The sequence below is a fragment of the Microtus oregoni genome, unplaced genomic scaffold (genome assembly GCF_018167655.1).
Source record: "Microtus oregoni isolate MIOR12 unplaced genomic scaffold, Mior012 000041F_ref0000270, whole genome shotgun sequence".
NCBI lineage: Eukaryota > Metazoa > Chordata > Mammalia > Rodentia > Cricetidae > Microtus > Microtus oregoni.
This window is the reverse complement of record NW_024543208.1, coordinates 19,479,355-19,495,799: the sequence shown is the minus strand read 5'-3', so window position 1 is coordinate 19,495,799 and position 16,445 is coordinate 19,479,355. Positions and strand designations below refer to the sequence as shown.

At 42.9% G+C, this 16,445-nt stretch overlaps 1 protein-coding gene across 6 annotated transcripts in view; it reads left to right on the top strand.

Moving 5' to 3' along the window:
* Fat1 (FAT atypical cadherin 1) overlaps positions 1–16,445 on the top strand; it is a 120,881-nt gene that overhangs the window by 38,814 nt on the left and 65,622 nt on the right. For all 6 annotated transcript variants that reach the window (XR_005972364.1, XM_041632272.1, XM_041632275.1 and 3 more), the window contains exon 3: positions 13,253–13,567. Coding sequence is in view for 5 of the 6 variants with exons in the window: in XM_041632272.1 (XP_041488206.1) it covers positions 13,253–13,567 (315 nt within the window). In the remaining variant the exon portion in view is untranslated. The remainder of the gene's footprint in view (positions 1–13,252; positions 13,568–16,445) is intronic.

The window sequence follows — 16,445 nt, the reverse complement described above, 5'->3', positions numbered from 1 at the left end:
TTTTGTTTACAGCTGTTACAGTTTTGTTGAATTGTCACCCCGTTCCCATTGTCTGCCTGAAAGTGTTTGTGTGCTGCCATTGTCCCTCCCCTGTTATCCCAGGGTTAATGATTAACATCTGGCCTGTTCACTTGTGCAAGGCTATTGATGGCTTTGGAAAATCTGTGGTGATCGTTCCAAGCTTCCGGAAGAAGCGTGGAAGACGTTCATTCTGCTGACTGTGGGCCAAATGGGCCAAATGTCAGCTTGGCTCTCCTGCCATGGAATGCCCAGCTGGCGAAGGTGTGCTTTGCAAGGGATATAGCACAAAACAGTGGTGCGCCTTGTAAGAGAACCAACGGGAAAATCATGTTCTCACGCAGCTAACTTTGCCCTCCTAAAGCATGGTTTCAGATATTCAAACCTAGATGAACTGTATTGTGTGCCTCTTGCCGTCCTTGATGTATATGCAGGTGGGGAGGCGTTTAGATTATACAGCTTAAGCCAGGGTGTATCTTATCAAATTCACAATGCATAATCATTTGAGTGTGCAGGTGAGATTCTCTTATGTACAGACAGTACGTTCTTTAATACAGTAAACAAATTCTGCCTTATTTCCTCAAGGAGGTAGCACGCATTTACAGTTCTAGCTGGCCCTTAATTTCCTTGTTCACTTATTTGCACGAGTGAGTCATGGCATGTCTATGTATTATCTCAGTGGAATTAATGAAATAACCATCCTTTTGTGCTACTCTGGTAAAAACTGGAAAACTCCATTTCCTTGTATTTTTATGCAATATTTTTTTGGTCTGATTTTTTTTTGTCCATGAAGATTTTAGGGGTGCCACTGAGAGAATTTAACCATTTTCAGATATTTTTTTCCATGGATATCTCCAATCCCCCCGCCACAAATAAGTAGCTACAGAGAATAGAAAGAACGAAGAACCAAGTATAAAAGCCAGTGATCCTTGGTAGCCTCTGTACCTTGAAGACAGTTAGCTTGTTTATTGAATTCGCCTAGAGCCCTGTAGGAGGCCGTGGGAAATGGGAATGGAGTTGGGGGGGGGAGCTGCCTGTTCAGTGTGCATGTGTGAGTGGAGCCTTCTTCCTGCTCCATTCTCAAGGGACTGGAGCATGAGAGGCAACCCCAGTGCCTTTCCAAAGTGAAGAGTTGGATAATTTCAGAGGTGAAGTTACAAACGAAGGAAGGCTTAAAGCACCAGTTCTCAACCTATGGGTCGTGATCCCTGGGGGGGTCGGATAGCAGATCACACAGTTACTTTACTATTCACAACAGCAGGAAAGCTACAGTTAGGAAGTAGCAACAGAATAAATTTATGGTTGCGGGGTAACCACAACACGAGAGCTGTGTGTGCTAAAGGGGCACAGCAGTAGGAAGGTTGAGGACCCCTGGCTTGAGGGAAGAGCTGCTCAGGATTTTACTTAGCATATACCCCCCCCCCCCCCCCCCGCAAGACCTGTGTAGAGTGTTGAGGGCTTCAGTGTATGAGGTAGACACAAGGCAGACGGCGCTGTTCTTCATGAAGCTTGCTTTCTAGAGAGGAAGCCAGGTGATAAACCACGCTGCTAGGTAGCTTGCAGGTGCTACCCACACTCCTCCTCGAGCTCAGGGGTATCATGGGGGAAAATAAGCAAAGCTACCGTGTTTGATATTCAGTGGCAAAAGAAGAATTTCTAGGCAGGAGTTAAAAGCTGGAACTCCAGTGAGCTGTGTGAAGAGACAGCTGTTGGTAGATACTTTCTCACCAGAAGGGAGTAACCCCATTATTATACAGGCCTGCTACTCAGGCTGCAAGTTTGGCATGAGGTTGGACCAGGCTGAGTCCTGAGGCTGCCATGTGAGACTGAAGGGAAGGCAGGCTGCCCTCATCAGTTCCGGGGGCGGCGCTGGTGGGGGGCATTGCTCATCTGCCTCTGCCTACTCTCTACAACCTCGCCAGGCCTTTCCAGAGCCTGTCTCCTGGTCTGCTCTCTGTGTTTGGGGACTGGTGCTCCCTTCCTTACCTTTGGTAGTTTTTGTTCTAGTCTGAGCTTGACCTCTGGCTCCTCTGGAGCCTCTGAGGCAAGCTCCCCTCACTTCTTCGCGCCTTATGGCTCCTTTCGGTTTGGATGGTGTACCAAACCAGTTTACCTCTTTGCCAGTTTTCCTTTGGATATAAACTTTATAAGTAAGATCGTTGCTTTAGTTACTTAAAAAGATATCATTAAAAGCACATTTTTTTCCTTCTGAGAAGCATGTTTTTAATTTCTAAAAAGTTGTCTTTATGCATAAAATTCATAAAAGCCATGTTAGAAGCAAGTGCAGTTTTTAGTAGCAGAAGGTAAGACAATAAATATGTAGAAGGCACTCTCCCGGAGGTGTGTGATTCAGACTCCTGCATTCCCAACAGCCTGGGGTTTCTTCAGCTCTTCTGGAAGGGTTCCTGTAAAGTCTCCTGTCTCCTTTATGTGATGCTAATAACTTCATTTGGTGACTAAGAATTAAGTCTTACGTTGGGGTAAAACGTTTACCTTAAGGATGAGTTTAACGGACTTGGTTAGTTTGAAAATTAGCAGCTGCTAAACTGGGTGGAAATAGAGAGCGGGCTTTGGAGGCAGAGTTGATCCTGGACTGCTGTTCTGCCATGCTCCAGGCGTTTGTAATGGGATTTCTCCTAGTTGGATTTTCATTTCATATCTCAAGTGAAACTTTATTATGTCTTATAAAAACTAGCCGCGTATTTTATTGGTGTTGGGGAAACATTTCGCCTTTGTTTTGCCGACACGGAAGTATGCCGTGCGCAATGTCACCTTTATGCATTGAGAAAAACTAACATTCTGAAATTCTTTGGCTCCGCTTAAGTCTTTTCTGTTCAGGAGAGCAGTGGCTTCTTGTCTTTGTAAGTCACCAGCCTCGAGGGCAGGGAAGATGGCTTTTATGGGCAGAGAGTTTATGGACAAAGAGCTGTGAGGACCTGAGTAGTAGTCCGCAACACTTATGTAAAAAATGGAGCTTAGTGGCAGTGCCTGTGATCCCTGTGTTGGGGAGGTGGAAACAGGAGGACCCCAGGGAGTCATTGGCTAGCCAGTCCAGTCTTAAAAAATACGGTAGACAGGCCAAAGGGTTGACTTGGCAGTTAAGAGCACTTGGTGCTCTTGCGAAGGACCTGAATTGAATTCCCGTTACCCACAAACAGGCAGCTTACAACCACCTGTAACTGTAGTTCCAAGTGATCTGATACCCTCCTTTTGTCTCTGTGGGCGCCAGACATGCATGTAATAGTGTGCATGCATGCATGCAAACACGTAAACTTATAAACAAAAATAAATAAATCTTTAAAACTTGCTGAAGGGCAGTAGAGGAAGACACTCCATATAAACCTCTGGCCTCCACACATGCAAGTCCCAGGTATGGGCACCCACACTTTCTTTTGTAAAATAACTGCTAATATGTAAATATTACCACCTTGGCCTTCTAGGCATATCCAACCTCTAATCCATAGGCCACTTGTGTTTCAGTCCCAGAGTCATTTGTAGATCATGTCGCGATGTCATTCCTCGAAAGTGATTCTAGCAGCTCAGTTTCAAACACGGTTTCAGCATCGTGTGCTTTAACTAGCCGATTTTCTCTCTAGAAAGTTAATATCCTTATAAGCCCAAAGGTTGGGCCTTAAGGCTCGGTGATTTTAGGCTTCATTAGTACACCATTTTTTGTCATTAAAATATGAAATTAGAAACGCTCATAAATGTCATTTTATTAAGAAACTTGTGGGATTGGAAAGCACATACCAACCAGGCGGTGGTGGCACTCACCTTCAATCCCACCACTCGGGGCTGAAGCAGGGGGATCTCAGAGTTTGAGGCCAGTCTGGCCTACAAAGTGAGTTCTAGGGCAACCAAGGCTGTTACACAGAGAAACCATGTCTTGAAAAACAAAAGAAACGAAACAAAGGATGGAGGGAGGGAGGAAAAAAAGAAAAGAAAAGAAAAGAAAAGTCATAGCGGATTCCTAAAGATCCCATCAGTGACCTTTATTTTAACAGAGGCTCCCGGGTCTGTGTAATCAAACCTTACAGAGTTTCTGCCAAGTAACCAGCTGTGTCTGTGAAGGAGCACATATGAATAGGTTAGCTTGACCTAAAAGTTTTTTTTTTTAAATTCTTATAGATTTGGGATTTGACAGCAATAAAGGGTGTTTTTGATATTAATGATATGTAAATAGTGCCTGTAAATTTCTTCTGTGGATAACTGATTTTTGTTTTGTCTATGAGACAGGGTTTCTCTGTAGCTTTGGAGCCTGTCCTGGAACTTGCTCTGTAGACCGGGCTGGCCTCGAACTCACAGAGATCCGCCTGTCTCTGCCTCCCAAGTGCTGAGCTTAAAGGCGTGCGCCACCACTGCCCTGCCCAAATAACTGAATTCTTTAAATTGAGAAATTGCCTTATTAAAGTAAAAATTAGTTTTAAAAAATCTCTACAACACATTTGGTCAAAAATTCTAGCCAAAAATAAGAATAAAAGGAAAGAAAGTTGCTACTTGAGAGTGGGAGAGACAGGTAGGAGTTAATCCAGGCCCATTTTCAAAGCAAATGGAATTTTTATTTGCTTGGTTGGCACTCAGTGTGCGTGGAACACACCTTGTACAGCTGAATTGCATATGGATGGTAGGTTTTATTTTAAGAAAATCGGTTGCGGTCCTTCTGCATTTAAATTTGGTTTACGGGAGTGCAGGCAAGCTGAGAACGGAAGCCCTTCTCCATCCCGCTCAGCTCTGCTCCGTTCTGTTCCCTTCCAGCTTGAGCATTCTAGGACTCCAGAGACAACTGGCCGTTTTGGCAGGAGCTCAGTGTGTGCAGAGTGTGACCTGGGCGGTCTGGGAAGGGCCAGGCCCAAGCTCATTCCATTCCTTCTTTAGCTTGGGAGGCTGGCACAAGACCGGTTGTTTCAACTGACATTTCCCTTGCTGAATGGTTCTTTGTCCTCATCCTAAAACGTTCTTCTCCGTATGCATGCTCTATGCGGTCGTTAGTGAGGTGAGGAAACTCAGCAAGTCATTCTTAACTTTTGCCTTTTGGCATTTACATTCTTGAGATTTATTAAACTGTGTTGATAAGACCTTCAGTTAACCCCTTGTGAAACAATGTTTTCTTTTTCAAAGTATGATACAATTCACATTTGTAGAGATTTTTGCACTCATTAGAAAATATTAACTGTGGGGCAAATAGCATCCACGCGTTGCTCTAACCTCCCAGTGCCTTTCCCCCTGTTCGTTTCTCACAAGATGGAGCCGTGCTGCGATTATTTTGTAAGGTGATGTAATCCTGTATCGGCCCCCATGAAATTCAGGCAGGAACCCCTAGCTTCAGGTCGGACTTTATGTGTGAGAGCACTGTTAATATGCCTGGCTGTTAAAATACAGTGCTGCCCTTCCCAAACAGTTGCTTGCCCTGCTGTTCTGGTGAATTAATTTTTACTTAGTTATTTTCCCAGAAGACCCTGTTTTCCTTTCTTACTTCCTTGAGTGCCTGGCACCATGCCTGGTACGTAGCAGAAATTTCATAAGTGTTGCATGGATGAAACCAAGCAGTAGTCAGTAATGTGAAGTTCTAGATTATTCCTAGCAAACTCCAAGGTGCTACAGACAGCGTGAAATGGTGATGAAGAAGAGAAACCATGCAGTAGTTTTCAGTCATTGTTAGATGAGTGTGGAGGACTGCATTCGAGCTAACAAAAATCTGTTGACTTTTCTTCCCAAGGAATTTCCTTACTGTTTCCCTTTTGGTCCGCTATACACTTTCATAACTGGCTCATGATTGAGAGCTCTGGGGTACTCCCTGCACAGTGTTTTAGCATTGATAATGTATTCCCAGTTACCTCATGATGTCTGTCCTGTCTGTTTTATTTTCAGAGGAGTGTAGGCTGACGCACAGGGAGATGCTCTAGTAAGAACAGTAAAGTTGCAGTGGTCACAGTGGAACGGAGTGGTGTTGAGTCCCCCCAACACCTGAGCCTCCTCCGTGTGCTAGAGGCTTCCTGTCTCCTAGTTGGACGCCCCATTTCACCCGTGCTGCTTCTGGGTCCTGGTCAAGAGCTTTCAACAAAGGTCTAGAAACGTCACCGTTAGTTTGTTGAATATACTTTGTGTTTCAGTTTCGCCAAAGGCAGTCTTACTACGTATTGGTGTTCACATAACTTTTTTATACCCAAGTGATGAGCCTCCTTGCAAAGAGAGCTTAACCATGTGAGCCCTCAGAAGTATCAATGATTCTGATGTGGAAATCAGAACCAGGGTCACTTCTCCACAAAGCTTGAAAGCACGGGTTGGCAGAACTTGCCCTGGGAATGCCTGCCGATTAAAGGGATCCCCAGACTTGAAACATGATACCCCAAATCAGATTATGTGCTTAATTAATGCGAGGCTGGCTAGCTTCTAGGCTAAGAGCTGCTGAGATTACTCTAAAGCTGCCGCATCAATTTCAGATGAAAGTTTAGAGATACACACTTTTTAATTAAAGGGACAGCAGCTAGTATAAAGGGACTATATACTAGCAATAAAACACAGTCTTGACCATTTCTATATAGAATCCTTTGAATCATTAATTTATGACTTACTGCTAGAAAAAGACAAAGCACAGAAACCGTAGTTCTAAAACTTCATAAGTTCACGCAAACACACTTTGAGATGATATTTGCAGATGTTAGAATGTGCATTGTTAAACATCTGTTTACAAGTGACTGGCACACCTGAGTGTGACAGTTGCCTTTGTTATCACGACTGTCCTCTGTTTTCAGATAGAAATGGTTTTTTATAAAATGAGAGTCATGTCAAGTTTCTGACTTTGACAAGATCGAGGCATGGTAGTCATTCACATGTCCTATGCTCGGCAGGAGAGGTAGGAATTATATAGGGGTGACTGTATTCTTATGTACAAAGGGGTTTCTCTGTAGGATACAAGTACTCAGCCTAGCGCTTTGTCTGGCCTGTAAGAGGTAAGAGATGGCTTTAGATCCTGTGTTTACTTTCATTTATTTTACCTGTTTTCCTCTTTCTCTCCTTGTTCCCTTTCTTCATCTTCCCTTTCTGTTTTTATTAGACATGTGCTCACACTGGAGCCTAGCCTGGCATCAGACGCTGTGGCAGTTTCTTCCTTCAGCCTCCCGAGTCCTGACTGAGATTACAAGCGTGAGACACACCTGCATCTTACTGTCATTCCTTACAGAGTGCTTGATAGTTTCTTTAGTCACGTGACTTCAGGGAATTACAGCTTTAGTTATTTATGTGTGTGTTCATATACACGGGGCATTCTGTGTTAGTTTCATTCTTTCTGAACAAAACACACAGTTCTGTAAACTGCTTTCTGTACAGAATGGATGACTATATGGACTTCTTACTGTAGTGCTGAAAGTGTGCTTCTGTTTCATTCTCCAATCAGATAGACCCAGGAAATAGCTGCTCCGGGCTCTTAACCATCCTTAGTCTGCCAGAATCTTTCTTCCATTTCTTTTCTTTTTTTGGTCAGTAGGATTACTTTGTCAAATAATGGCTGAAGCAGGCAAGGGCATTGTGTGTGTGTAAAATTATAAATTACAATAATATATTATAATGTTTATATATGTAAACTACATATAACATAATGTTTTATATAATGTATATAATGTGCATGCACACACACACAAGGGTTTCTTAAATAATGTTGTGTGTGGAATTGGTGGTTTTTATTAAAGAGGAATCAGATTTCAAAAATTTCCCTCCTTTACAAGGCTCAAAGGCACGTGACACGTGATGGTGTGTGCCTTTGATCACGTTAACTGGTTTTGTATTTACACTAAAGAGACCCTGAAACACGAGTTGTGGAAATTGGGTTTTGGTGAGTGAGGCATGGTGAGACTTTAACTCAAGACGGTGCTCCCTGGCAAGTGCTCTGACTAAGCTGCATCCTCAGCCCCTCCCAGTTTGGGGGGGGGTATAGTGTAAAGTAGCGGATTGAAGTTATTTTTGAGTGGAAGTAACCAAGGAGTCAGGAATAACAAGCTTTTTGTCGAGATCGCTGGCACTAGGACCTCTGAACGGTCGTGGTCTGTTAAATAAAATCGGCAGAACTTAACAAGGGAGGTGTCTGTCAGCGTGGAAATTTGAATCACTGGACTTATTTTTGGCGGTGTGGCGGCTTCGTCTGGCCTTACACGAGTTACTCTGTGGAGACTGGAGTTACTGTGTCGGCTGGGGAAAGTGGCGGATGTTTGGGACAGGATTTGAAGTAACCGTAAAGCCAGACTCAGTGGTAGTGAGAAGAAGGCAGGCTTGGAAAGCTTTTTATTTACTTGAGCAAGTGGTCTTATGTGCCATAAACCTGGAAAAATAAGGGTGGGGAAGACGACATCCATACCTGCTTAGTTAAATCTCTGTTGTGTCCTTTCGAAAGGAGGGCCGCAGCTATACTCTTCTTTTTCTTAATTTTTTAAATTAATTTTCTTTCATGCAATGTATTTTGATTATTCGATTATACTCTTTCATTATACTCTTTCCCTACCCCAATTCCAAGACCCTACCTGCCTCCTTCACTCCTACCTACCCACCCACCGACTTCATCTTTTTCTCTTTTTCTGCCCCACAGAAGAAACAGACCAACCCCCACCCCACTCCTTGAGACTCAATTCAACAAATTAAAAAACAAAAAACAATAAGACAGAAAACTCAAAACAAAGCATCTACAAAAAAGCATGGAGTACGTTTTGTGTTGGTTAGCTGCTTGCTGGCGCAGGCCTGCCCTGGAGAGTAGTTGGTATACCTGGTGACTCCATTGAAGAGAACTCATATCCCTTTGGCAGCTGGTATTGATCACAGGTACCTCCTTGAGTAGGGTTGGGACTTTGTGTCAACTCCCCCTTCTCAGTGCAGATATTGCCTCTGGTTTGAACCTGCTCAGGCCTTGTGCATGTTGCCCCAGTCTCTCTATGAGTTCGGCTGTGTGTCTGGCCTGCTGTGTCTGGAAGACACTGTTTCCTTGGAGTCGGCTCTGAGCGTTGTTCCTCCTCCTCTTCCACAAAGATAGGTCCCTAAGACTTGAGGGGAGGGATTTGATAAAGACATCCCATTTACAGCTGAGTGTTCTTTCAGACATTGCTTGATCGCTCTTTCCCTTCAGAGTAGAAGCGATTTCAGTAGTTGGCATATTTAAAGTCAGTTTCCATAGTGACATCTGCTGGTGACTTTGCAATACCATCAAGCATGCTAGGAATGATAAATATTCTTAGCTAATAGTTTCATGTTTCCAGTTTTTTTTTTCTTCACAGTGTCCAGCTTATTAACACCTTTTTTGGAAATGTCTTCATTGTGGTCTCAGGGTTAGAAAGTTGGACTCTTAGGACTCCTGGGCTACTTCTCTAAAGCAAAGGAACAATTACCGATTATGCTGCACTCCCGGGCAGTGCATGGAACAAGCATGTCTGGGCCTGTCTTCCGGGCTCAGCGTGACCATCATAGCCAGTCTCTCTGGTCGCCCTGTGCGGGTCCCGCATTCCTCGTGAACTGAGAAGCCTGTAATTTCCTGGTTCCTCCCCATGCTTGCTGGATTCTTCTTCTGCATCTGGCTGGAGGAATTCCCTAGAAGGGAGGGTTGCCTCTTCCTCTTGACACCCTGGCCTTATCTGTCCTCCAGTTGCACACTGTTCTTGCTATCTAGAGGGAGCCAGGCCTGGTGGCGTGCATCTGTAATCCCAGCACCTGAGAGACAGAAGGGGGAGATTCGATCTCATAGCAACCATTCTGTTTTTGTTTTAAAAGCAAAGAAATTAAAGATCGAAAATTGTAACTGGGAACACAGAGAGCTGAAAAGAAGACAGGTTGTAGAAGAGTCTGAAGATAAGATCCATTTTATTTGTTTAAAAAAGTCTGTAAAGACTAATAGGTTTCACTAGTTCTTTATTTTCCTTAGGAAGAATGAGTTTGCAGCTTCTTACACAAAAGAACTTATTACGGATTATCAACAATGACACTTGGTTCATAGGCAAGAGAATTAAGAATAGGAGCTGATTTTAAGAATGAATAGTTGTCTGATCCACACCCAGTGATGACTTGAGGACCTCGGTTTGATTTTTGTTTTTCCTCTGAGCTGGTAGTAGCTTTAGGAGTTGCTGGGTGTAGGAATAAGGACTCAGAGTGACTCGAACAATAAATGTGGTTTCTAGTCAAGCTAGTGGGTGAGCTTAGAAACGAGGCTTTCTGTAAAGAGTGGACTGGAGCCGTGTGGTGGTGGCTCGCACCTTTAATCGGGAGGCAGACAGGTGGACCTCTGTGAGTTTGAGGCCAGCCTGATCTACAGAGTGAGTTCCAGGACAGGCTCCAAAGCTGCACAGAGAAACCCTGTCTCGAAAAACAAAACAAAACAAAACAAAAAAAGGGACTGGATTTCTGTCAACCCCTGGTTTGATTGAGGAGGTATACCAATTTGTATTCTGGGCTCCTCTTAGCCCATGGCTTCATGCCCTAGGAAAGTGGGCCTTTCCTTCCTTAATCTTAGTCTTTCAATTAACATTTGATACATTTGTTTTTTTTTTTAAATCTAAGCAGAGCCACTGTTTTCCATTTTCACCTTTGTTGATATCCAGCTATTCTCTTCCCTACCACAGCTAGGAGTTCACGGTGGGGATTTGTGTTAGTAGGAACATGTGCTCTCCTCCCCCTATTGCCCAGTTGATTGGGGGCGGGGTTGAGAACCAGTTCTCAGCAGAAGACTGCACACATGAGACTGGGGGAAGATGAAGGAAAGGAAATAAACGGTTTTACATTTTATAGTTTCCCTGTGGAGCTGTTATATCTAAATGAATATATAATCTTTACCCAAATATTGATGTTAAAAAAGTGCCTGCGATATGAAGCCAGCCTGTCTTGTCTTCAGGGTTATTATGTGAAGTTTTTTGTTTTTTGTTTTTAATCCCCTGATTGTTCTCAGAACACTGAATTCACACGAGTGCTGCCCTTTAGTGTGGCCCTGGGAAAGTTCCTCATCTCTGAGATTCCCATCATGAAGTGGGGACAATAGCACTGCCAGTGTAGGCTGGCCAGACAGATGAAACAGTACAGTGCAGGACTGCCATGTCGCCTGGCTAGAGTAAACTGTCTATATAATTGTCATTGCTTTATGAACTTATAATTACATTGAAAGGACTACAGTTTAAAAAAAAAGCAGCATGAAATATTTGATGGTTAGAAGTGAAAGGCAGGGGGTAAAATCACCATGTGTGTGTCTGCTTGAAATTTTCTAATTATACTTCACTTGTCCAATGAGTTTAATTGCATTTCAATGGAGCAGCAGCACGGGAGTCTTCATTTCGTTAATATGTAGTCCGGGTCGGGGAAACGGCCTGTGTCTCTGGCTTCCGTGGTTGACATGAACAAGGGAATGGCTGCAGTGAACAAGGGAATATAGAGAAGATACACTCATTGAAGATACAAACCGTTACAATGCAGTCATGTGCCGGATTATTGAATATGTTTAGATCGTGTTTGGGTTAGAGGAAAAGGAGAACCTTCTTAGTGTGAAATTCCTTGTTAATCATGAGTGGCACTGTAAATATCCATTGTTATGTAGTTCACGTTACATTTCCTTATTCCTTATGCTCTTACTTTTGCTGATATCACCCCCTCCAAATAAGCAAGCACTTACATTTAAATAATCCAAAATGCAAGCGTTTATTAACTATAGTAAATAACCGTATATTGTGTCTGAAAAATTGAGTAGATATTAAGTATTCTTCTCTCTCTCTCTCTCTCTCTCTCTCTCTCTATCACACACACACACACACACACACACACCCCTGTAGTAGAGGAGATGGTGCATAGTTAATTAGCTCAACTTACCCACTCTACAATGTATCCACATTTCAGAACTTTGTGCTGCATACTGTTAAGAGTTTATTTGATAATTTAAATACAAAACCTGGGTTAGTGGTTAAGATAAATACTGTCTTAGTGCTGAATGTAGACGACCTTGGTTTTTGATTTTGTATTTTGCATCGGATGGGGAACCTTGGTGATTCTGAAGCTAGAGGGCTTCTGAAGTGTAGTCAGGTGCATGGCACGGAGTGCTGAAGGTGTCAACAGTTCACAATGATCAGTCATTCGGGAGCCATTAAATGAAAGGCCAAATTTGCTTAAGAGAGTTGGTATTTCCACTTCTAATCACTTTGTGCGGGATGATTCTGGAATTAAAGTTTTAATAGATTTCCACGACGGAGCCAAAATACCAGCGTCCTCTTAACTCGTCTCAGCCATCGGGCACTTTCTCTTGTACCGGTTCTCTCCATTAACACGTGTTCTGGTTTGAGCCTCGGTGGAAGCCTCCCGATCCCAACGCCAGCCAAAATACCGGGGCAGTTCCCTCAGTAAGTGGGTAGCTACTGTGCTACCCACTGAGGAGCCAGAGGAATCATGGGTAGCTGGGGAAGATCCACACTTCTGCAGTTTAGAACATCACAGGGAGAATTTATGTTTTTATAACATACTGATTTGCTTAAGATGGCTAAAAATATTAAATTTAGCATATAAGAGACTCAAGCAATCGCTTATGGTAGACTTGCAAAAATTTCCCATTTTCTTTTCTTCACATTTTTTAAACAATCAGGTAGTTGAACTCAGAGGAATGTTATCTCTGGTCTCTGTCCCTGGCTGAGGCTTACGGAGTAGGGCTAAGACCATGGAGCTGAGCCCTTGCTCTGGTTTGTCTTTGGTTTCCTGCTTAATCTCCATGAAAGTTAACATTTCAACCAGCCATAAATTTTCTCTTTGAAAAGCAGAGTAATTATTAGACCATGAGATGACCTCTTAGTGCCTGTTTCAGAGCTAGATCATAAAGTGCTCTGGTTGACAGTAGTAATTGTAAATACTTTCATAGTCTGTATTATGTGCGACACACTTGACTGTTTACATAGGAATTAACTTTTTTTTTTTATTTTTTGGATTTTTCGAGATGGGGTTTCTCTGTAGCTTTTTGGTTCCTGTCCTGGAACTAGCTCTTGTAGACTAGGCTGGCCTAGAACTCACAGAGATCCGCCTGCCTCTGCCTCCCGAGTGCTGGAATTAAAGGTGTGCGCCACCACTGCCCGGCTAGGAATTAACTCTTTTAATCACTCATTAAGGAGCATGCCCTTACCTCCATTCTGTAGGAAGGGAACTGAGGCAAGGGAGGTTAAACTTACCGAAGTTCGTACATCTGGTAAGTGGTGTCTTGTGCTTGTCATTAACTCGTTGCTCTGATCCCCTCTTTTCTTTCTAGGTGCTATAGAGACTTCAGATCGACTGGACAGGGAGTCGACTTCCCACTACTGGCTCACAATCTATGCCACGGATCAGGGCGTGGTGCCCCTGTCGTCTTTCATAGAGGTCTACATAGAGGTGGAGGATGTCAATGACAACGCGCCACAAACCTCAGAGCCTGTGTACTATCCAGAAATCATGGAAAACTCACCCAAGGATGTGTCCGTGGTCCAGATCGAGGCATTCGACCCAGATTCTAGCTCCAGTGACAAGCTGACATACAAAATTACAAGCGGAAATCCACAAGGATTCTTCTCAATACACCCTAAAACAGGTAGGTCAATACTTTTAAGTGGCCTGTGTATGTATACTCTCCAGTTCAAAACTAAGAGTTGGCATTTCTTTGTTGCCAAGTTTTCTTTAGTTTGGCACTCACCTTTCTTTTTTCAGTTATTCAGAAAAAGCCTTTGTTTGTGGATGAAATCTAATTCAAATATGTGTTTACCTCTTTGGGCTTACCATATGTCTCAGCTGTTCTCAGCCTGAGGGTTGCGACCCCCAAAAGACCATTAGAAAATACATATTTATATTATATTATGATTCATAACAGTAGCAAAATTACAGTTGTAAAAACAGTGAAAATAATTTTATGGTTGGGAGTCACCACAACATAAGGACTGTATTAAAGGGTCGCAGCACTAGGAAGGTTGAGAACCACTGATAAAGCTGGTTTATGATTTTGCTTCATAATAAAGCTTTTTACTCAGGGTCTAAAGCAGTTTTTATTATTTCAATAATAGTTCAGTGATGATATAATAAACCCAGAGCAAATTTTGCTGCTACGTATCGGAATTTTTATAATGGTGCTTTATTTGGGAAGAATATTAGATTTTATTTCACAATTCATTGCTTTGTAAGTACTGTTTTAAGTTGTTTTTTTTTTCCAGTGCTCTGACTGTCAGTAATGGAATCGGGGCTGAACCACTATGGGGTTGGAAGCCATTACTTTCATGAACCGATACCCCAGACATTTCCTTTATTTTTCTCCTCTCCGAGTCTGGGACCCCACAGGGGCTGGAAAGAGCATGGGCTCCGCTTGCAGAAGACCCGAGTTCTGGGCGGCTCTCAAAATTCTGTAACCTCAGCTCTGGGTGTCTAATGCCTTTGGCCTCTGCCGCGCCTGCACATAGGCACAGACTCATAGACAGGTGAACACACATACGCTCACAGCGTGAAGCAGAAGTGCGTGTGACCCTCTGCTTCTTAGAAGGGTGACTTCATGGCCAGCGGTCATCCTCAGTCCTGTGAGCCCTCAACCTCTGCTCTTCCACACGGGAGAATGTGTTTTATTCTTTTCTTGGCTCTTAGGCCTCTTTACTTCCCATATTAAAAAGAAGCGGTCAATTCAGGTATTTGCATTTGCATAGTGAGCAACGTGGCTCTGTTTGGGCTATGAAAATTTTACATATTAAGTGCAGGACAATTTTAATATTTTTCAGTTAAAACAACAGCTACATGACATTGAAGACAGTTTCCATGTGGGGTGATGAAATGGCTTAGCCTATCAATTACTGGCTTTAAAAAATAGTGTATGTTTCTTCCATCTTTGATGGTAGAATCTGATGAGCCTGGCATTCTTATGCCCTGCCTAACCTTTGTTTGAATGTCAAGAATTTAAAAGCTTAATCTTTGTTATTGTGTCTCCTCCACATGTCATTCTTACTTCTTTCTTTGTTTCATTGAACTTAAAATGAAGCAGATCTTAAGAGGATAGGCACCAGATCTTAAGAGGATAGGCACCTGAGTTTTGAGTTTGTGGAGGAAATGGCTATGTGTAGCTGCCCGTGGAGGTCATGAAGGTACACTGTTCTTTGTCTCTTGAAAAATGTGTTTAAGGACTGGTGACTTGAGTCAGTGACCATGTATTTGTTCAACATATGCACAGCTAGGCTTTGTGTGTGTGTTAGTGTGTGTGTGTGTGTTTGTGTGTGTTAGGGGCTTAAATTGTAGCTGAATGACTTCAAGATTTATTTTTAGTGTTTTGTCATAATTTTTTTTTGTTTGGGGATAATTATACTCCAGCTTTTGGGGAAAATTCTGGTCCAGTTTGGGTTCTTAGAAAACTAACCGAGTGTCAAGACTGATTGAGCCTTTAAAAAAAACTGGAGCATACAAAAGAGAAATTGATAGAATCTAAGAAGTAGGTTAGCATCTTGGCTGGACCGTGCCGACTTTCAGGCAGCCGCTAGCAAAAGGCTTGTTTTAGCAGTGTGATATGAACTGCTTTCGCCGTACAGGTGGTAATTAGGTTCCACAGTTGTTGTGAAATCAAATGAAAGGTATCCAGAAACTAAGAGTCAGACTTAGAACACGTTGCCAGCTATGAAACAAGAAATGTGTAAGTTTAAAATAATTTCGGGGTGAGGGGATTAAGAATCCAAAAAGCGTACTCAAACCAAAGGGGTGGTGGTCCCGGTGTCGAAAGAAAAAAGTCTAGATGTAAAAGCCGTGATGAGATAACTAAAGAATTCGACTACCTCTGCTTAAAACTGTTTAATGAATTAGACATCTTATGCCTTCAGTCCCCCTTTTAGATTAGATTAAGTCTCCTGTGAAGAGACAGGAACGAAAGCAATAAATGTCCTTCCATTATCGGACTAAATACTGCCGGTCTGGGCATAATTAATAGGAGAAAGAAACTTAAAATGGTCTAGGTTAGGTCTCAGGAATAATGACGCCAGTGTCATGTCCCTTGGAATGAGCCCGTGTCCAGCCTGGCTTTCCCTTTGAGTTTCTTCTCCCTGGCCCTTAGGAAATGACATCTGCTGCAGACTCCTGCTCCCTTCCTCATCTTCCGTGTGAATACACACCCTCTAGGAGTTCACAGCAAGCTCTCACCCCTGGGTGAGAAGCACAGCTATCCTGCTGGGTAGATAGTAGGAGAAAATGCCGGTTGTTTCTTATGGCTTGAAGGCAGATAGAAGTGGAGGGTAAGTGTATGGGTCTCATTGCTGAGAAGTGTGTTCCAAACTATTGTATGTTTAGGGAACAGGAGAGTGGCACAAATCACCGTGTCTTTAAAGATCCCCAAATAGCCATCACTCAGCAAGCATATTGTTAAGAAAATATAATAAGTACAGTTTCATGAGCCATGTCTCCAAATGTTTCTATTCTCCCAACTCAGCCTAAGCTCTAAGTTAGATCCTCAAGGC